This window comes from Boleophthalmus pectinirostris, unplaced genomic scaffold (assembly GCF_026225935.1).
Source record: "Boleophthalmus pectinirostris isolate CB_2022bp ecotype Guang Dong unplaced genomic scaffold, ASM2622593v1 HiC_scaffold_22, whole genome shotgun sequence".
Classification (NCBI taxonomy): Eukaryota; Metazoa; Chordata; class Actinopteri; order Gobiiformes; family Gobiidae; genus Boleophthalmus; species Boleophthalmus pectinirostris.
Window position 1 is genome coordinate 13260089 of NW_026571190.1, and position 15147 is coordinate 13275235.

General features: G+C 36.1%; 2 protein-coding genes across 2 annotated transcripts; both read left to right on the forward strand.

Annotated features, from left to right (window-relative positions):
* Positions 1 to 2392: 2392 nt before the first annotated feature.
* Positions 2393 to 9237, forward strand: ptp4a1 (protein tyrosine phosphatase 4A1). The gene is made up of 5 exons (XM_020920129.2): positions 2393 to 2527; positions 3040 to 3132; positions 3565 to 3695; positions 4310 to 4384; positions 7653 to 9237. Exons 1-5 carry the CDS (start codon positions 2423 to 2425, stop codon positions 7768 to 7770), a joined length of 522 nt encoding a protein of 173 aa, XP_020775788.1. The 5' UTR covers positions 2393 to 2422; the 3' UTR covers positions 7771 to 9237.
* Positions 9238 to 10443: 1206 nt separating this feature from the next.
* On the forward strand, positions 10444 to 15146 carry saraf (store-operated calcium entry-associated regulatory factor). Its single transcript, XM_055158786.1, is given in 8 exon segments — positions 10444 to 10651; positions 11290 to 11471; positions 11571 to 11769; positions 12483 to 12586; positions 12588 to 12741; positions 13224 to 13389; positions 13874 to 13980; positions 14425 to 15146. Coding segments are annotated over 8 exon segments (1023 nt in total). The 5' UTR covers positions 10444 to 10566; the 3' UTR covers positions 14451 to 15146.
* Position 15147: the final 1 nt, after the last annotated feature.

The following is a 15147-nucleotide window of genomic DNA, read 5'->3' on the forward strand; positions in this document are numbered from 1 at the left end:
GCGTCGTGTGTCGTTTTATACTGTATGCTGCTTTAAGCCGGAAAATACCGGTTTGGTAAAAACATGAATCTATCCATTTTAATTCTTTATTTAATTTTCATATTGTCATTTTACGTTCAAACATGACCTTTTATGCTGTGTTCTAAAGCAAACGGATTCATTTAAAAGATTTGACTTTAAATAATTGCTGATCATATTGGCCTTTTTGCTTTTAAATTTTCAATACATTTGTGCGTAAAAGATTGAGTAGGAAGCTGTTTACCTTGTTGTTTACTGTCATGTCAGCGTGATTGTGTCATGGACAAATGAAAAACAACTTAATTAGCTTGTCAAATGGCTCCTTATACCATCAAACATCAATTACACCGCCTTAGATGGGCTTGTAGGGGCACAGTGGGGGAAAATCGCACAACTGTTCTGGTAAATGGACTTCTTGGAAAGCACAGTTCCTGGGACCAAGTCTGAAAACACGGGCGCACAAAATGGCAGAGGGAATGCGTTCGTGAGTCACAGTTTGGGGTTTTAGGTGGAGGAGCCTGTCTTTGGGCCTCTTTGCGCAGATAATATGACCTACATGTTACAAGTGACACATCCGCACTATCACACAGATATGCCATGTACAGTAACTTGAGCAGGAAGGAGGACTGAAACTGGACAAGGAAATTAAAATTCAAGACTCAAGCTTAAGCCTTACTGGCATCTATGAAACCACTACAGTTAGGATTAGTGTGGATTGCTTTTATGACAAAGATAAGAGTAGTATTTGTAAATCACTGCATTAAGTAATAAGGCAGCCTGTTTCTTTTCCTGGGGTGTTGGGAATTCAGGGTTTCAAATAATATTTAAAACAGATGAGGGCAGATAAAACTAATATTGTTAAGAGATGTATCTTGTAATATTGTGAGTTCTAGGGTTTAAACACTAATAGAGGTGAACAAGCAGGTTCACCATTTGTGAATTTACGTTTTTTTAATCTGTTTTATGAGAATGCAATGTAATGTGGCTTTTTCCCCCATCTGGTAGTGTAGCATGATGACATCAATAGGAAACCAAGGATAGATTTGGTCTGGTGAAAAAATACAAAATGAAAGATTTTTATGTTACTATCCAGTATCATGCAAGGTTAATTGTGTTATGTCAAGATTAAAACACATTATAACATGTGACATGTGTTTTATATTCTTGCTAACCATGGGTTGCTCATTGTGTTTATGTAATCTTTATAATCTGTATTTTGTGAATTTGGCATTGTTGTATATTTCATATTGAAAATTTCACAAACTAGGTGTCCACTTGATCTGCCTGCATTGAAGCTGTTTGGCACTGTGTAGTCTTTCGGCTGCCAGACTTTTTATGAACTTTTCAAAACAAATCATTTCATTTCAGCCACTGTGGTTGTAACTGTAAACTGCTGTCTGAGAATCCAACCATCGGAGGTCACAATACTGTGCCAGTCCCAAGTTTAGATAAATGCAGAAGGATATGTGAGGAAGGGAAATCAAATGGCACAAAAGTCTTCCTTGTAGACCTTAAATTTCAGTTGTTACACTGAATCTTTTTGAAAACTGAAATGGAGTCTTGGTTATGATTACAATTTGATCGCAATTTAAAAGTTTAAGTTTAGCCACAGTAAATCTTTCCAAATTAACTGACTGCCTCAGGGTCAGATTTACATTTCAAATTTTAGATGTGTCCAGAAGACAAATAGAAATCTGAATGGACATCCTAATCAAGAATCCCATTTCAGGAGATGTATTAAATGGTCTAAATTACAGATTGTGATTTAGATACAATTGTGATTATTCTTGCAGTCTACTCTGAATTCATGTTTTTGTTCCAGTCCCTAACCTCTTTCCCTCTGTGTCTTGTAGCAGTTCTGTGGTGTTCTGGGTCACACATTTATGGAGTTTCTGAAGGGCAGTGGAGACTACTGCCAGGCTCAGCACGCCGTACATGCAGACGAGTGAAAAGCCAAACTCGCCATCCAGCCGACACACTTGAGCCAAAGGAGGACCCCGCGTCACAGGCAGGACCGGTCAGCCCTCCCTGAACCAGCCACAACTCTGTCTGGATGGGGTAACTCCACCTGCTGCACACTGCCCCCGCCTGGCCACAATAAGGTGGAACCAGCCTTGTTTTTTTCTTTCTTTTCTTTTGTTTTATTCCAAAAAGAGAAGGTTTTGAGTTTTTCGGTTCTGATTGTCCACCCTTTTTTGGCTGCCAACTCTCCAAGATTGCCCCAAGATTACAACAGCAGCCTTTGTCAATTCTTGCCAATTGTTGGAAGAAGCCTGGAGGATTTTAACCCACTGGACATTTTTGTTGACATTCCCTCCACGTTTTAAGTGTTTACATCTGTGTTTTTCCTCTGTACGAGACATTTGGCTTTTGTTACATTATATTTTACTTTTACATTGTCAAAATGGCTCGAATGAATAGACCAGCCCCAGTGGAGATCACCTACAAAAACATGAGGTTCCTGATTACCCACAATCCCACCAATGCCACGCTGAACAAGTTCATTGAGGTGAGTATGACATAACAGGGCCTATTGAATCAAATAAATATGGCCAGCGGCAAGCAATTATTTGTCACAAAATGCATCTTGGATGGTTTTAAGATGATATCAGTATTTATATGGGTGGGCAAAAAATATAAATATATCACAGATTTTCTACTGAAATTTTTGCACTATATTGTGATTGGTTAAGTCTACATGTCACTCTAAGTGTGAGAGGAATAAGAGAGGAATAAGTGGGGAAAGTTTGTGTATGGGGATACATTAAAAGAAACACTGAATTGCAATATGAAAATATCACCAAAAAAAGCCTATTTGTATCACCATATCAGCCTGCCCTAATCTGAAATAACTGGCCCCATCAACAAATTTGATTCATCTTCAGTTTGAGGAGAAAGTGCTTCAAATCTCCAAAAAACATTGATCAAGTTAAACACATATATGGATATATTACTCATCACATCAAATTCAAGAGTGAATGCAAGTTCATATAATATTATTTTAATCCTCTTTAATTGTAGGAGCTGAAGAAGTATGGAGTTACCACCGTGGTGAGGGTTTGTGAGGCCACATATGATGCCACTCTGGTGGTGAAGGAGGGCATCCAGGTCCTGGTGAGTCATGCCTCCAATAAACTAAAACTGTTCAATCAATCTCATACCTAAATTACAATACAACTACAATAAAAAAACAAAAAAAACTAAAACTACAGTTGCAAGTTTTTTTTCTGTAAAAAGACAGGATATATTGTTCTTTGCAAAAGGACATTGTAATATCTAAATAATTAGATACAATAATGTTCTGAGCATAGGGTTGCACAATATATCACACTTTGTTTAACAGTTAAAAACAGCTGAAGACAGTCTAGACAGTCTTTGCTGAGAAAGCCTTAAATGTCAGTTGTGTAGTTTGTCACAGCCCCTCCTCCGTCTCCTCTTCACTAATATTGCCCTTTCCCTGCTGTGAGCTCAGCATTTCACTCCTTTATTTTGGTTTCCAAGAGACTGCCCCCAACATCATTTCCATTTTGCTCTGTTCTGCTCCAGGATTGGCCATTCGATGATGGAGCTCCCCCGTCCAATCAGATCGTGGACGATTGGCTGAATCTGCTCAAGCTGAAATTTAGGGAGGAGCCAGGCTGTTGCATCGCTGTGCATTGTGTTGCAGGCCTGGGCAGGTGAGGGATCCATTTATACACTTATAAATAAAATCAATATTTTATGAATGCGCTGTCTATCCATTGTCTCTTTTTAATTTAGCTTCTTATTTTGAATTTTCATACAATATTGTATGCTTTGAATAGATGAGCTACTGTGTACAAATGATTACCCTTGAGGATCAAAAAAGTTTGTCTAGGTCTAATTTTGATTACAGTAAAGATGCTTGTATGGCAATAACATGGTATTTCTAATATACTGTGTTGTCCTACTGGGATCATGTTTTATAGTTAATTTGTTAAAAGTATCCATATATAAAAATGAGTCAATACTAAAAGTATTCAAGTATGACTTGTATAAGTATCACCACAGTCAAAAATCAAACTGAACAAAATGTGACCTTTCCGGAATAGTTTTTGAATGAGCTTATACAATATACAGAACTGTACAAGTCTATTATCTAAAATAATGATGGCTGGAGTATAAAAATCAGTATACTGAGTATCATAGAGTATTTCCTTAGAATTGAAATGGAATTTTTGAATCGTGACAACACTTTTGGTATTGTAGTATACTAATATGTTGGTTATTAGTTAGTATCTCGTTTGCTAACCATGATATTTACCTTTTGCAGAGCTCCCGTTCTGGTGGCACTTGCTTTGATCGAATGTGGGATGAAATATGAAGATGCTGTCCAGTTCATTCGGCAGTAAGTTTATACTTACAAAATTCAAACTCCTCTTATTTTAGACTTTGGGAGCTTACCAATACTAAGTGGAGAGTATTAGAAATAGGGTCTGTTATAGTTTTTTTTTTTTTTTGGTCATTAAACAATCGAAAAGACATTGTTTTCATTTAAAGAACTTTTTTTATTCAGAGGGTCTAACACCAACTTGACGCCAGAGATAACTTGTTTCTGCTCAAAATCCGTGAGATCGATTTTAATGCCATACTTGTACTGTGGCACATTAAAGGGATAGTTCGGATTTTTTGACATAAATCTGTATGGCATCCCCGTCATCAGTGTTGTGCATCCACACCGACTTACCCCCCGAAAGCGTCCGGTGAGCCGAGATACTGGCCCGTTTTGGTGCTGAGGAAAGTAGTTCGGCAAGTTGTGTGGGGACTATATACTAAAGCGTTTTTCTTCTCAAAGCAATATTTGTTCAAAAGAGTGATACATTTGCATCACAAAACCATCGTCGCCAAAAAAGTCAGATCTCATAATCGCTTGGCGCTATTTTCTCTCCGTACGTACCACTGCGCATGGCCGCCAGGTGACAGCCGCGCACCGATTCATCACTTTCTTCAGTTGTTCGGCAGTGTTTACATGCGCAGACGCCGCCACGCGAGAGAGCTAACGAGAGAGCTAGAGCCATAAGTATATGAGCCTGGTTCACTTTGTTTACTGCTCGGAATGTTAGCGACAACATGTCTGATTATGACACCGACAATAAAGACTTTGCCTTTACCACAAACCCAAGGGGAGATCTTTGTGAACCCGAATATACTGATGCCGAATTTCACCAGATGGAGTTAGAACGGGCAGAGAGAGAGAGAAAAGACAGAGAAGTGGTACAAGTTGACGCTGGAGCCGTGAGAGACCGAGTGAGCGACAATCACCATCACGTCATTTATAAACTCGTATACAGCGAACATAGAGCCTCCACTGTGACTGAAGTATTGACTACTAATAGAAACATAGAATCATTCACACGTCCACGTAGCTGCTGCCAATAGTGTACGTGACATTTACAATAGTAATAACAGTCGACTTATAAAGTTACGTTTTGTAGAAGCTTCACTGGTGATATGACACTGAGTGATTTACTGCACACAGAGTTACAGCTGATTCTTGAGCCTGTCCTCTTGTAAACGTAGCGGCACTTCTTCGTTCTTACCTAGTTTGGTTTCCACATTGAAGCCAAAGGCAAGAAGCCAAAGTTTCCTCAGCGCAAAGTCCGTGACAGGAAAACAGTGAAATGTGCGTGGAGATTCAGACAGATTTTTGTTGTTACAGCCTGGATAATCAAGAGTTCGCACCATTTTTTAGATATATTCATATGTATCTTATACAAGCTCATATACTTATGGCTCTAGCTCTCTCGTTAGCTCTCTCGCGTGGCGGCGGTCTGCGCATGTAAACACTGCCGAACAACTGAAGAAAATGATGGATCGGTGCGCGGCTGTCACCTGGCAGCCGCGCGCAATGGTACGTACAGAGAGAAAATAGCGCCAAGCGATTATGAGATCTGACTTTTTTGGCGACGATGGTTTTGTGATGCAAATGTATCACTCTTTTGAACACATATTGCTTTGAGAAGAAAAACGCTTTAGTATACAGTCCCCACACAACTTGCCGAACTACTTTCCTCAGCACCAAAACGGGCCAGTATCTCGGTTCACCGGACGCTTTCGGGGGTAAGTCAGTGTGAATGCACAACACTGATGACGGGGATGCCATACAGATTTATGTCAAAAAATCCGAACTATCCCTTTAAAGGCCAAGCGGTGACATCTCCAGATTTTATTGACATTCCCTTCGCCAACAAAAATTACGTAATGCATCTTTGAATTAAAAATCTATGCCAATTTAAAAACAACAAAAAGTACAAGTAGTTTGAATGTTTTTGATAATGAAGAGAAATTCAACTTGTACAAAACAAAGTGGCCACAGAACGATTGGTATCTTATCTAAAGAATCTCATAGAGGAGACATGACTCACCACTGTGACTCAGGGCTATAGCTGACTCATACATACGGTACTCATACATCAATAAAAAGACTTGATGTTAGAATCTGATTGCATTATGGTCTGTTTTGTGGTTGTATTAAAAATGATATGAGTGGCTCTAATAAATGTTTCTGTAGCCAAATATCTCAACAGGTATCAAACAGCTCGCTCACAGTAAACTTTTCTTTTTTTCACTACATTGAGGTGAATATTGTCATATTCCTATACGTATATATTTCTATTAATTTAAGCTAACTTATTTTAATAATATGGACAGTGGTTATTCTTTCTCTGCTGTGAGCAGCATGCTCATTTTAACTTTCAAAAAGATTCCTCAGACACTGTTGCTTGTATGCCAGCCTGATCTTAAATTCTGATTTAATTACCCTGTCTATTACCACAATTACTATACATACACACACACATATATATATATATATATATATATATATATATATATGTGTGTGTGTGTATGTGTATGTATGTATATGTATATATATATGTATGTATGTATGTATGTATGTATATATATATGTATGTATGTATATGTATGTATATGTATATATATATATATATATATATATATATATATATATATATATATATATATATATATATATATATATATATATATATATATATATATATATATATATATATATGATGATATTCAGATTTCTGAATGCCACCAGATGTAACCCCAATCTCTTAAGGTTGAACATGGTTTAAAGTGAGACTAAAGTAAGGATAAGGTAGTGCTACATAATGATTAACCCAAAAGATGACAAAAACATTTACTTTAATTTTAAAGTGGAAATAAACAGATCAGGTACTTTTTGCTACTAAACTGTGTATATGGTGTTTTAATAGTATTGTTTACTGTTCCTGGTCCTTTGGCATTGTTGGCGCCAACTAGGTGCACACAATTTCAAGTACTATTTGACATCACATTGTATTGCCCTGATCAAAGCTCAATGCTTCTGATTGCTGACAAACACCTGGCTGCAGGAGGTGCAGTTTGACCAATCACGCTGTCCCTTATATCCTCAGACCCCGCCCCTCCTCTTCTCTCACTCTCCCCTTTAGTTTTCTAGATGCTGCCCAGTTTAGAATCTCTATTTTAAAGTGGTTGTTTGAGGAGTTTAACCACTTTAACAAATACTCAAAAAAAAAAAAAAAAAAAAAAAAAACATTAAAAAAAAATGTTGTTCCTTATAATAATCTCACTTTTTTTTTTCCCAGGAAGCGCAGAGGAGCTTTCAACAGTAAGCAGCTGTTTTATCTGGAGAAATATCGTCCAAAAATGCGCCTTCGCTTCAAAGACTCCAACGGCCATCGCAATAACTGCTGCATCCAGTAAAACATATTCACAAATTACAGCCAAAATTCGAGCCAACCAACTTTTACCATTTCTAATCATGAAAGTCCTAGCTAGCGCTGCACTGGCAGGCTTATATCTTTTATTACATTGTGTTGAAGTACTTTTATTTTGAAATTCTATGCTAAACTTTATCAATGATTCCTTCCTCCTCCAGGTATCAAAGTGTCAAAATGGAGAGAATAGTCCTTAAGTGTGCCCATTGTAACAGATGAGAAATAAAAAGGCAGCATGAATCAATGTAAGATGTTGGAATATATATATTTTAATTGGGCAGTCTGTTACCTGTGCTTCAAAAATAGGTTGCGTTCACTAGATTCCAATGTCAAAATCAAAGATGGAGGGTAAAAACCATTAAGTAATAGGAATGACCAAAATCTACAGTTATTTCTTAGCAACGATCTTACAACAATCTTGTGGCTTAATGCGTTGTCTACAGTCTACAATTATATTTTAGTTTGATATGAATTCGTGTCACCAGATCTGCAATTATTGGACCTATCCACACTCAGTTAAAACTAGGGTGATTAGAAAGTTTGTTTGAACTTGTTATATAATGGTTTAAAATGGCATGGAGAAGTGGTAATATCAATCCATTTACTAAAACTTTTAATTGTAAACAGACAATTTAGCCAAAAGATTAAGATAACAAAACTTTGTCGGTCTCAAGAAATGTTATTGTTGCAACTGTAAAAGTACAAGTACAGCCACAATAAAATATTAAACAGTAAATAATTGTTAAAAAAAAAAAAAAAAGTCTCCATCTAAATGATTGGCATAAAAATATATGTAGTTAGTGAGCACAACCTATTGTCTGGTATTGTTCCTTATTATAGATGAATTTGTGGTGACTGACTAGAAAGACTAGAAAGAGCTATGCCTTCCTTAGAATTCACATCCATAAATGCCTTACAATCAAAGTGCACCAACTGGCAATCGTGATGGCTGGCATTTAAAAAGGTGTTTGGTTTTTCTACTCGGAACAAAAACAAAAAAAAATAAACAAATTGTTGCCTTCGTCTTGTGCAGGAAGTCTTAACAATTATGCCCTTTCAGTACAGTTTTTTACTATGAAATGCTTAATTGTCGCATATTTGTTAAGCGAAGTCTAGCAGCTGTTATTTTCCTATCAAACTTTTTGTTTACCAATTAACTGCCATGTCCAAAATGTGAGTTTAGTTTTTAGTTTCCGGATTTATTTGCGTTCATATTTTTTGCTTCAAACTGGACTTCCAACGTCTGCTATATTTTGTATGCCTTTTTATTTTGTCAGTAACTTAAAGACTTCGATACTTGATGATGATTTTATGTATTAAAAATGTGTACTATTATTTTTAGGTTGGCTATTTATACTATCAGTGGATGTGTGATTTAGTACCGTGAGCGACAAAACTTGTACCTTGTTCACCGACTTGTGAGAGTACATTAAAATTATACACCAAAATCCAACATGAGTGGTCTTTTTTTCCTTATTTCAAATTAGTTCTGCTCAGTTATGGGGAAAATTAAAATTAGAATTATTTCAAACAACTATTAAAAATTAACCTGCTGCAAAAGAATAGACTTAATATATTTGATTGGTATTTTGTTACTTTTGTAATCTGTTTAGGCTTTTCTAGAAGTGCCTTTACAGATTTTGAGTGGCATTCTAATTAAGATAATTAACTATTTTTCATTGCAGCATTCTTATTGAATAATTGAGTAATTAGTGTAATTGAAAATTTTATTTTGCATGGACACAGCCCGATTTCAGATAATAGCTAAATAAAAGTAACAAAACAAAGGTTTTTCCGATGTTCTTGTAGGGAATTTGGTTGGAACTGTTAAATCTCAATGTTGATAATTATTTAAGACTGATAACTTTAACATATTTCCAGTAAAAATCTTTTCAGCTGTAATAAATTTAGCTGTAAAAGACCTTACATATTGATAAGTAATTAAATTCATGTTTCACCCAATTTCTGTTACAGACCTACATCTGACCCATATTTTAGGTTGATGCAGGGAGAAAATAGAATTGAACCCATGACTTCTTTTTTGACAATTACTGTCAGTCAAGAATGGGATCAACTTGCTATGTGCTATCTTACTTACTCTGCTGTTCTTACATAGACAGAGTAGATTTGAAAAAGTACAAGGTTATGAACAGTTTGTTATGTAACAAAAATTAACCTTTTGAAAGAACTTGGACTTTTCTGCAGTTACATAAGCATGAACAATGAGACCCTTTTTAAATGTAAAAAACACTGGAAGGCACATGAGTTATTTCATCCAATGTCTAACAATACAAACTAAACTGCTATTGTTGATTAAGACTTGGAACACACTATGACATTTTTTAGTACTTTAGTAAAATTTTGTTATGTAACCACCATATTACTCTAATTTTTACTATAAATTACTTATAAATAAATTAATCAATCAGTCAAATCAATCAATATCTATTTTGTAGTTATTGTGTCTATAAATGTAATACCATTTGTAGTAGATATTATGGATTCTTACTTTATAATCCAATATTATAAGTACTTGCATAAAATATATACATTTTTATTCCATAGATACAGATGATGCAAACTGTGGCAATAATCCTAAACTTTCCTCTTTATTTGCATCAGTTTTTGTGAACTAGTCGTGCAGGTTTCTGATTGGCCCAGTGAAGCAAAAACATATGACGTAACCCGGAAGTATCTAGTAACGCCGATGTAGTGTCGTTTCGTGATGATCAAGTTTGCAATCAAGTAAAAAGATATTAGATCGAGGATAATATCAACATTTATGACTTATTATACAAAGATGAAGCAGGCGTTAATATTTTTGGTCGCGTTTTCCATTTTGGAGCCTGGTTCCTGCTGGAATGACGGTTAGTATTTTAAAAGAAATTAGCTAAAGCTAAATTATAGCTATTCAACTTCCTGTTTCTATTTACCGTGCAAATACGAAATTCATACCAATAATCCAATGTAAAACTTTATTTTCTCTGGAATATTACATTATTGATATATAGGTCTAATCTCTTGATCAAACTCTATAACATTAACAACGTTTATTATACACGAATCTGTTGTTTACAGACTGGTACATTTAGTATAGTTTGTTATTATGGTTAGTTTTAATTTTGGTAATTTTCTCACTGTACTTGCATTCTTGAAAGTATATGCTATTGCAAATTATGTACCTTATATGCATTCTATATTATTTTTTTTACTTTCACTTGTAAGCACAAGTACCGGTAATGTTACACAAGTTTAGATTGCAGTGTACATGTTTAATAAATATATTAATTCAGTTGTAACTATTTCTTGTCCATTGTCCACTTATACTGTTAGAGGGATAATTCAAGTAGGTCAAAACTCAAAGAACCATTGCTAGAGAACTGCTTGAGTTAGATGGATCATCTGAGTCAGAAAGTGTATAGAACTACAAATCTTGCTCTATCACTGTAGATTTAAACTAAATCCTTGGAAAACAATCTCAGTAAATCATATTCTCTCTCCTCAGGAGCTAGTGTTTTGTTGCGGGACATCCAGGTCTTGACTCTGTATAGGGGCCGTTACACCACAGGCCGCAGGACCAGCCCAGTGCCTCAGCTCCAGTGTGTGGGGGGCTCTGCTGGGTGTCACACCTTCACTCCAGAGGTGGTCCAGTGCCAGAACAAGGGCTGGGACGGGGTCGATGTACAGGTATAGGCCAACAGGAAAAAGAAACACCAAAGAGGAGATTTATGAATGTGGTGAAAGTAAAAATGCCATGTGAAACTAAACAATTTTTTCTTTCTGCAGTGGGAGTGTAAAACAGACATGGATAATGCATATCGTTTTGGGCGTGTTGAGGTTAGCTGTGAGGGCTACAATCACCCATCTGACCCATACGTCCTGGTTGGCTCCTGTGGTCTGGAGTACACTCTGGAGCTGACGGAAGAGGGGCGCAGGAGGAGCCAGGGCGGGTGGGGGTCCCAACGGGGGTCTGGAGGATTTGGAGGTACAGTACATCTTGAGGATATCTATTTTTTTTTAAACTGATATGAAGATCAAAATATTAATTTCTTAAAAACATGAAAAAGGTTATTTTAAAAAGTTTGCAGTGGTTGAAAGTTGTTCCTCACTTAGGATGCTCGGAATGCATAACCTAATTATTCACTGCGATGACTATAAGCACTTTTCACAACTACAATATTCCCTGTCTATCAAACAATAAAAACTTTGTAACTAGAGTACACAGTACACAGCAGACTTGTTTTTACCTCTACTACTTATACAATATAGCAAATTTTGCTCAAATACATGGAGAAAAATCTGGTGCAGGCCCTTAATAATAATACCCAGATACTATCTGACAACTAATTGGTGACTAGTATCAAAACTATATATTCTTTTGACCAAAAATTGATACTGGGAAAAAGTATGATTGTTCTTGGACTTTAAAACAAGTGTAAGACCATATGATAATATTAATTAATGTGCTATTATTTTGATGTTTATATTGTGTACAAAAACAGTGTCTTTTTAACATCCTTGTGGTATCAAAACTGGTATTTAATATTGAACATTTTCTTTAGTATTGGAATTGATTTTAAAATTTTTGTGCTTACACTTCTGGAAGGATAATTTATTAATATTGTTAGCATGGATATGGATCAAAATTTTAATATAAACATTAATCAAATTATTGTTCTTTTTGGTCAGATTTTGCAGGTTTTGCTTCCAGTTTCTTCAATGGTTTCTCTGGTCATAAGTCACAATCTCCTCCACGTCAGAGCTCCTTTCCCTCGGGTGGAGATGACTCTTCAGGGTTGTTGGGGGGTGGCGCTGCTGCTGTTGATCGCGTTTGGTCTATACAAACTGTTCCTCAGCGGAAACACAGTGAACCAGGGACCAGAGCCCAGAGAGACCCACCACGGCGCTGCCTCTGGCCCCCCTCCTCCCGGATTTAAGCCTGACTACACCTCCACAGGTACACAGCAATCTACCATAGCAATAGCATATTTTTAAAGATATGAACACAGAAAACTGTCATACAGTTTGGACAAAAATAAACTACAATATATATGTTTTTATTAATTTATTAAGTCCTAATTCAGAAACCTTTATATGTATGTATATGCACTGACAAAGAGGAATGGCATTTTTGTTTTCTGGCTAGATATCATACTATCTAAATATTAAACTATTCCTAAGCAAATAAAATTACATTCGTAAAGATACAAAACTTAAGGAAATTATACATCTTTATACTCCATTCTATCCATGGATCCAGAATGATGAAAAGTAAGGACCATTGCCACAGCAATTAACGATTCAAAGCCAAAAATTATATCTTTTTATATGGTTAATCACCAAAAAACAGAAAGCTGACACCCATGAATACAGTGCTATTTATTACATAATTTTGAAACAATAAAAGACACAACTTAACATTTGTTTGTTCTGCTGCAGGTTATCCCGGAGCAAACCCAGGCTATGGCTTCCACAGTGACTACACGCAGGGCCAGTATCCATACACCGAGGGGCGCTCTACTCGCAACACTGGGACTGGAGGGGGAGGCTTTTGGAGAGGGATGGGAGCTGGTGGGCTGCTGGGCTATATATTTGGCCGCCAGAGGTCAGTAGAGAGACTAAATAAATTTTAACGATGCACTGTGTAGTTTTTTGGTGGAGGGTCCATCACCTGATTGCATCCATTTTGCTGACCTGTGGAGCGGATTAATAGAAGCTTTGGATAAGTTTAATGCCATATTGTGGAACATGGATTGATACAAGTAGACGAACGTCCCACCAGGAAAGTTACATTGTGCACCTTTAACTCTGGTTATCATTTGAGAAAAGACAGTGAAGCATTCAGGAGGTAATTTTTTTATTAATTAAAGAAAAATACATTGTGATCATGTTTTTACATACACATAAATCATTTAGGCCATTGCTACATCTGTTAATTATAACAAACCTGCTTGAATCTGTTATATCATTCTGAAAAAATATTTTAGAAACTGTTGCCTACTCCTTCTTTTTACAAAAAAATAAATTATTTCATGAAAAGAGTGTACTCTCTGTATTTATCTCATAAATAACATGTTTTATTGTTTCAGGTCCCAGCCTTATCAGACTCGTGGATATTACAGCCACACGGACAGTTACTCCAGACCCTCCTCCTCCACACACTCCTCTGCCTCCTCTGGCACCAGAACTGCTTCAGGTCAGAGAAAAAAAAGTTGTAAATAATATAGACTCATTGATTTACATTGAGCTGGAGGACTGGTCAGAATTCGGTGATGAAATTAGCTGTTTAACTCTCAGATTGTAGATTTGTTGACCTGCTTTATGGTTTCTGGGTCTAGCCACATGAAATAAAAACTGGAACAAAGTTCAACGTCTTCTGTCAGCAACAAAAGCGAAATACTGTTGTCACAATAGTCACAAAAGGTTTGTGGATGTTAAGTGGATATTTCTTATAATCTCCCATAGAGTTATAGAAGACCGTGACCTCAAATTTTAAATTTTAACATGAAAGCAACCTATTTGGTGTGCTGTTTTTTTAAGATATGGTTCTTAGTTATTGTACATTCACATTTGTAATGAACTGATTAACTTCTTATTGCTTAACCTATTAACCTAGTAACCCCTTGTTCTGTCTTTGCAGGGTTTGGAGGTACTAAAAGAAGATAGATGTTGTATATCTGTTTTTTCTTTGCAACATTTTGAGAACTTTACTTGTACTAAAGGCTATACAAAATTACTTCATGGAAAACAGCTTTGCAGTGAACAGCCTCCATGTTTATTGAGCTGGCAGTGTGTAACTTTCTGGAGGTGGCATGTCACCTGCATGATTCTATGGGAATAGAAAGTGAAAACCACATACTTTGGAATATTCTCCAAAGATACGTAGATACATTTTTTCATATTATGGAATTTTCTAGCCAAAGGAACCACATTTCTATGGAAACAAGCAGGTAGGCCATATAACAGTCAGGTTTGTGGAGGTGCAAGCCAGAGTTTGTTTTTCAGTGCAGAGCCAAAATGGAAAAAAACAAAAAACAAAAACAAAACATGCTTTCATTTTAGTCATTTTTTGGACTAAAAAGTGACATACTCTGGCTGTGAATGTTTTCACTTGAGATGCATAAAAATACTCTTAGTCAATGTTTTAACATTGTGTAAATACATACTGATCACTCGTTATGACATTATATAAACCTTACTGATATCTCTTCGTCTTTTTGACAACTTTGCTGTGAAAAGCCTTTTATATTTGGACATAGTATAGTTATTACTGTATTGTAAGAGTGAACATAATATAAAAATGGATTCATGTGTATTTGCAATGCTTTTGTGAAGGCTTAGAATAAATAAGTACATTGTTAAT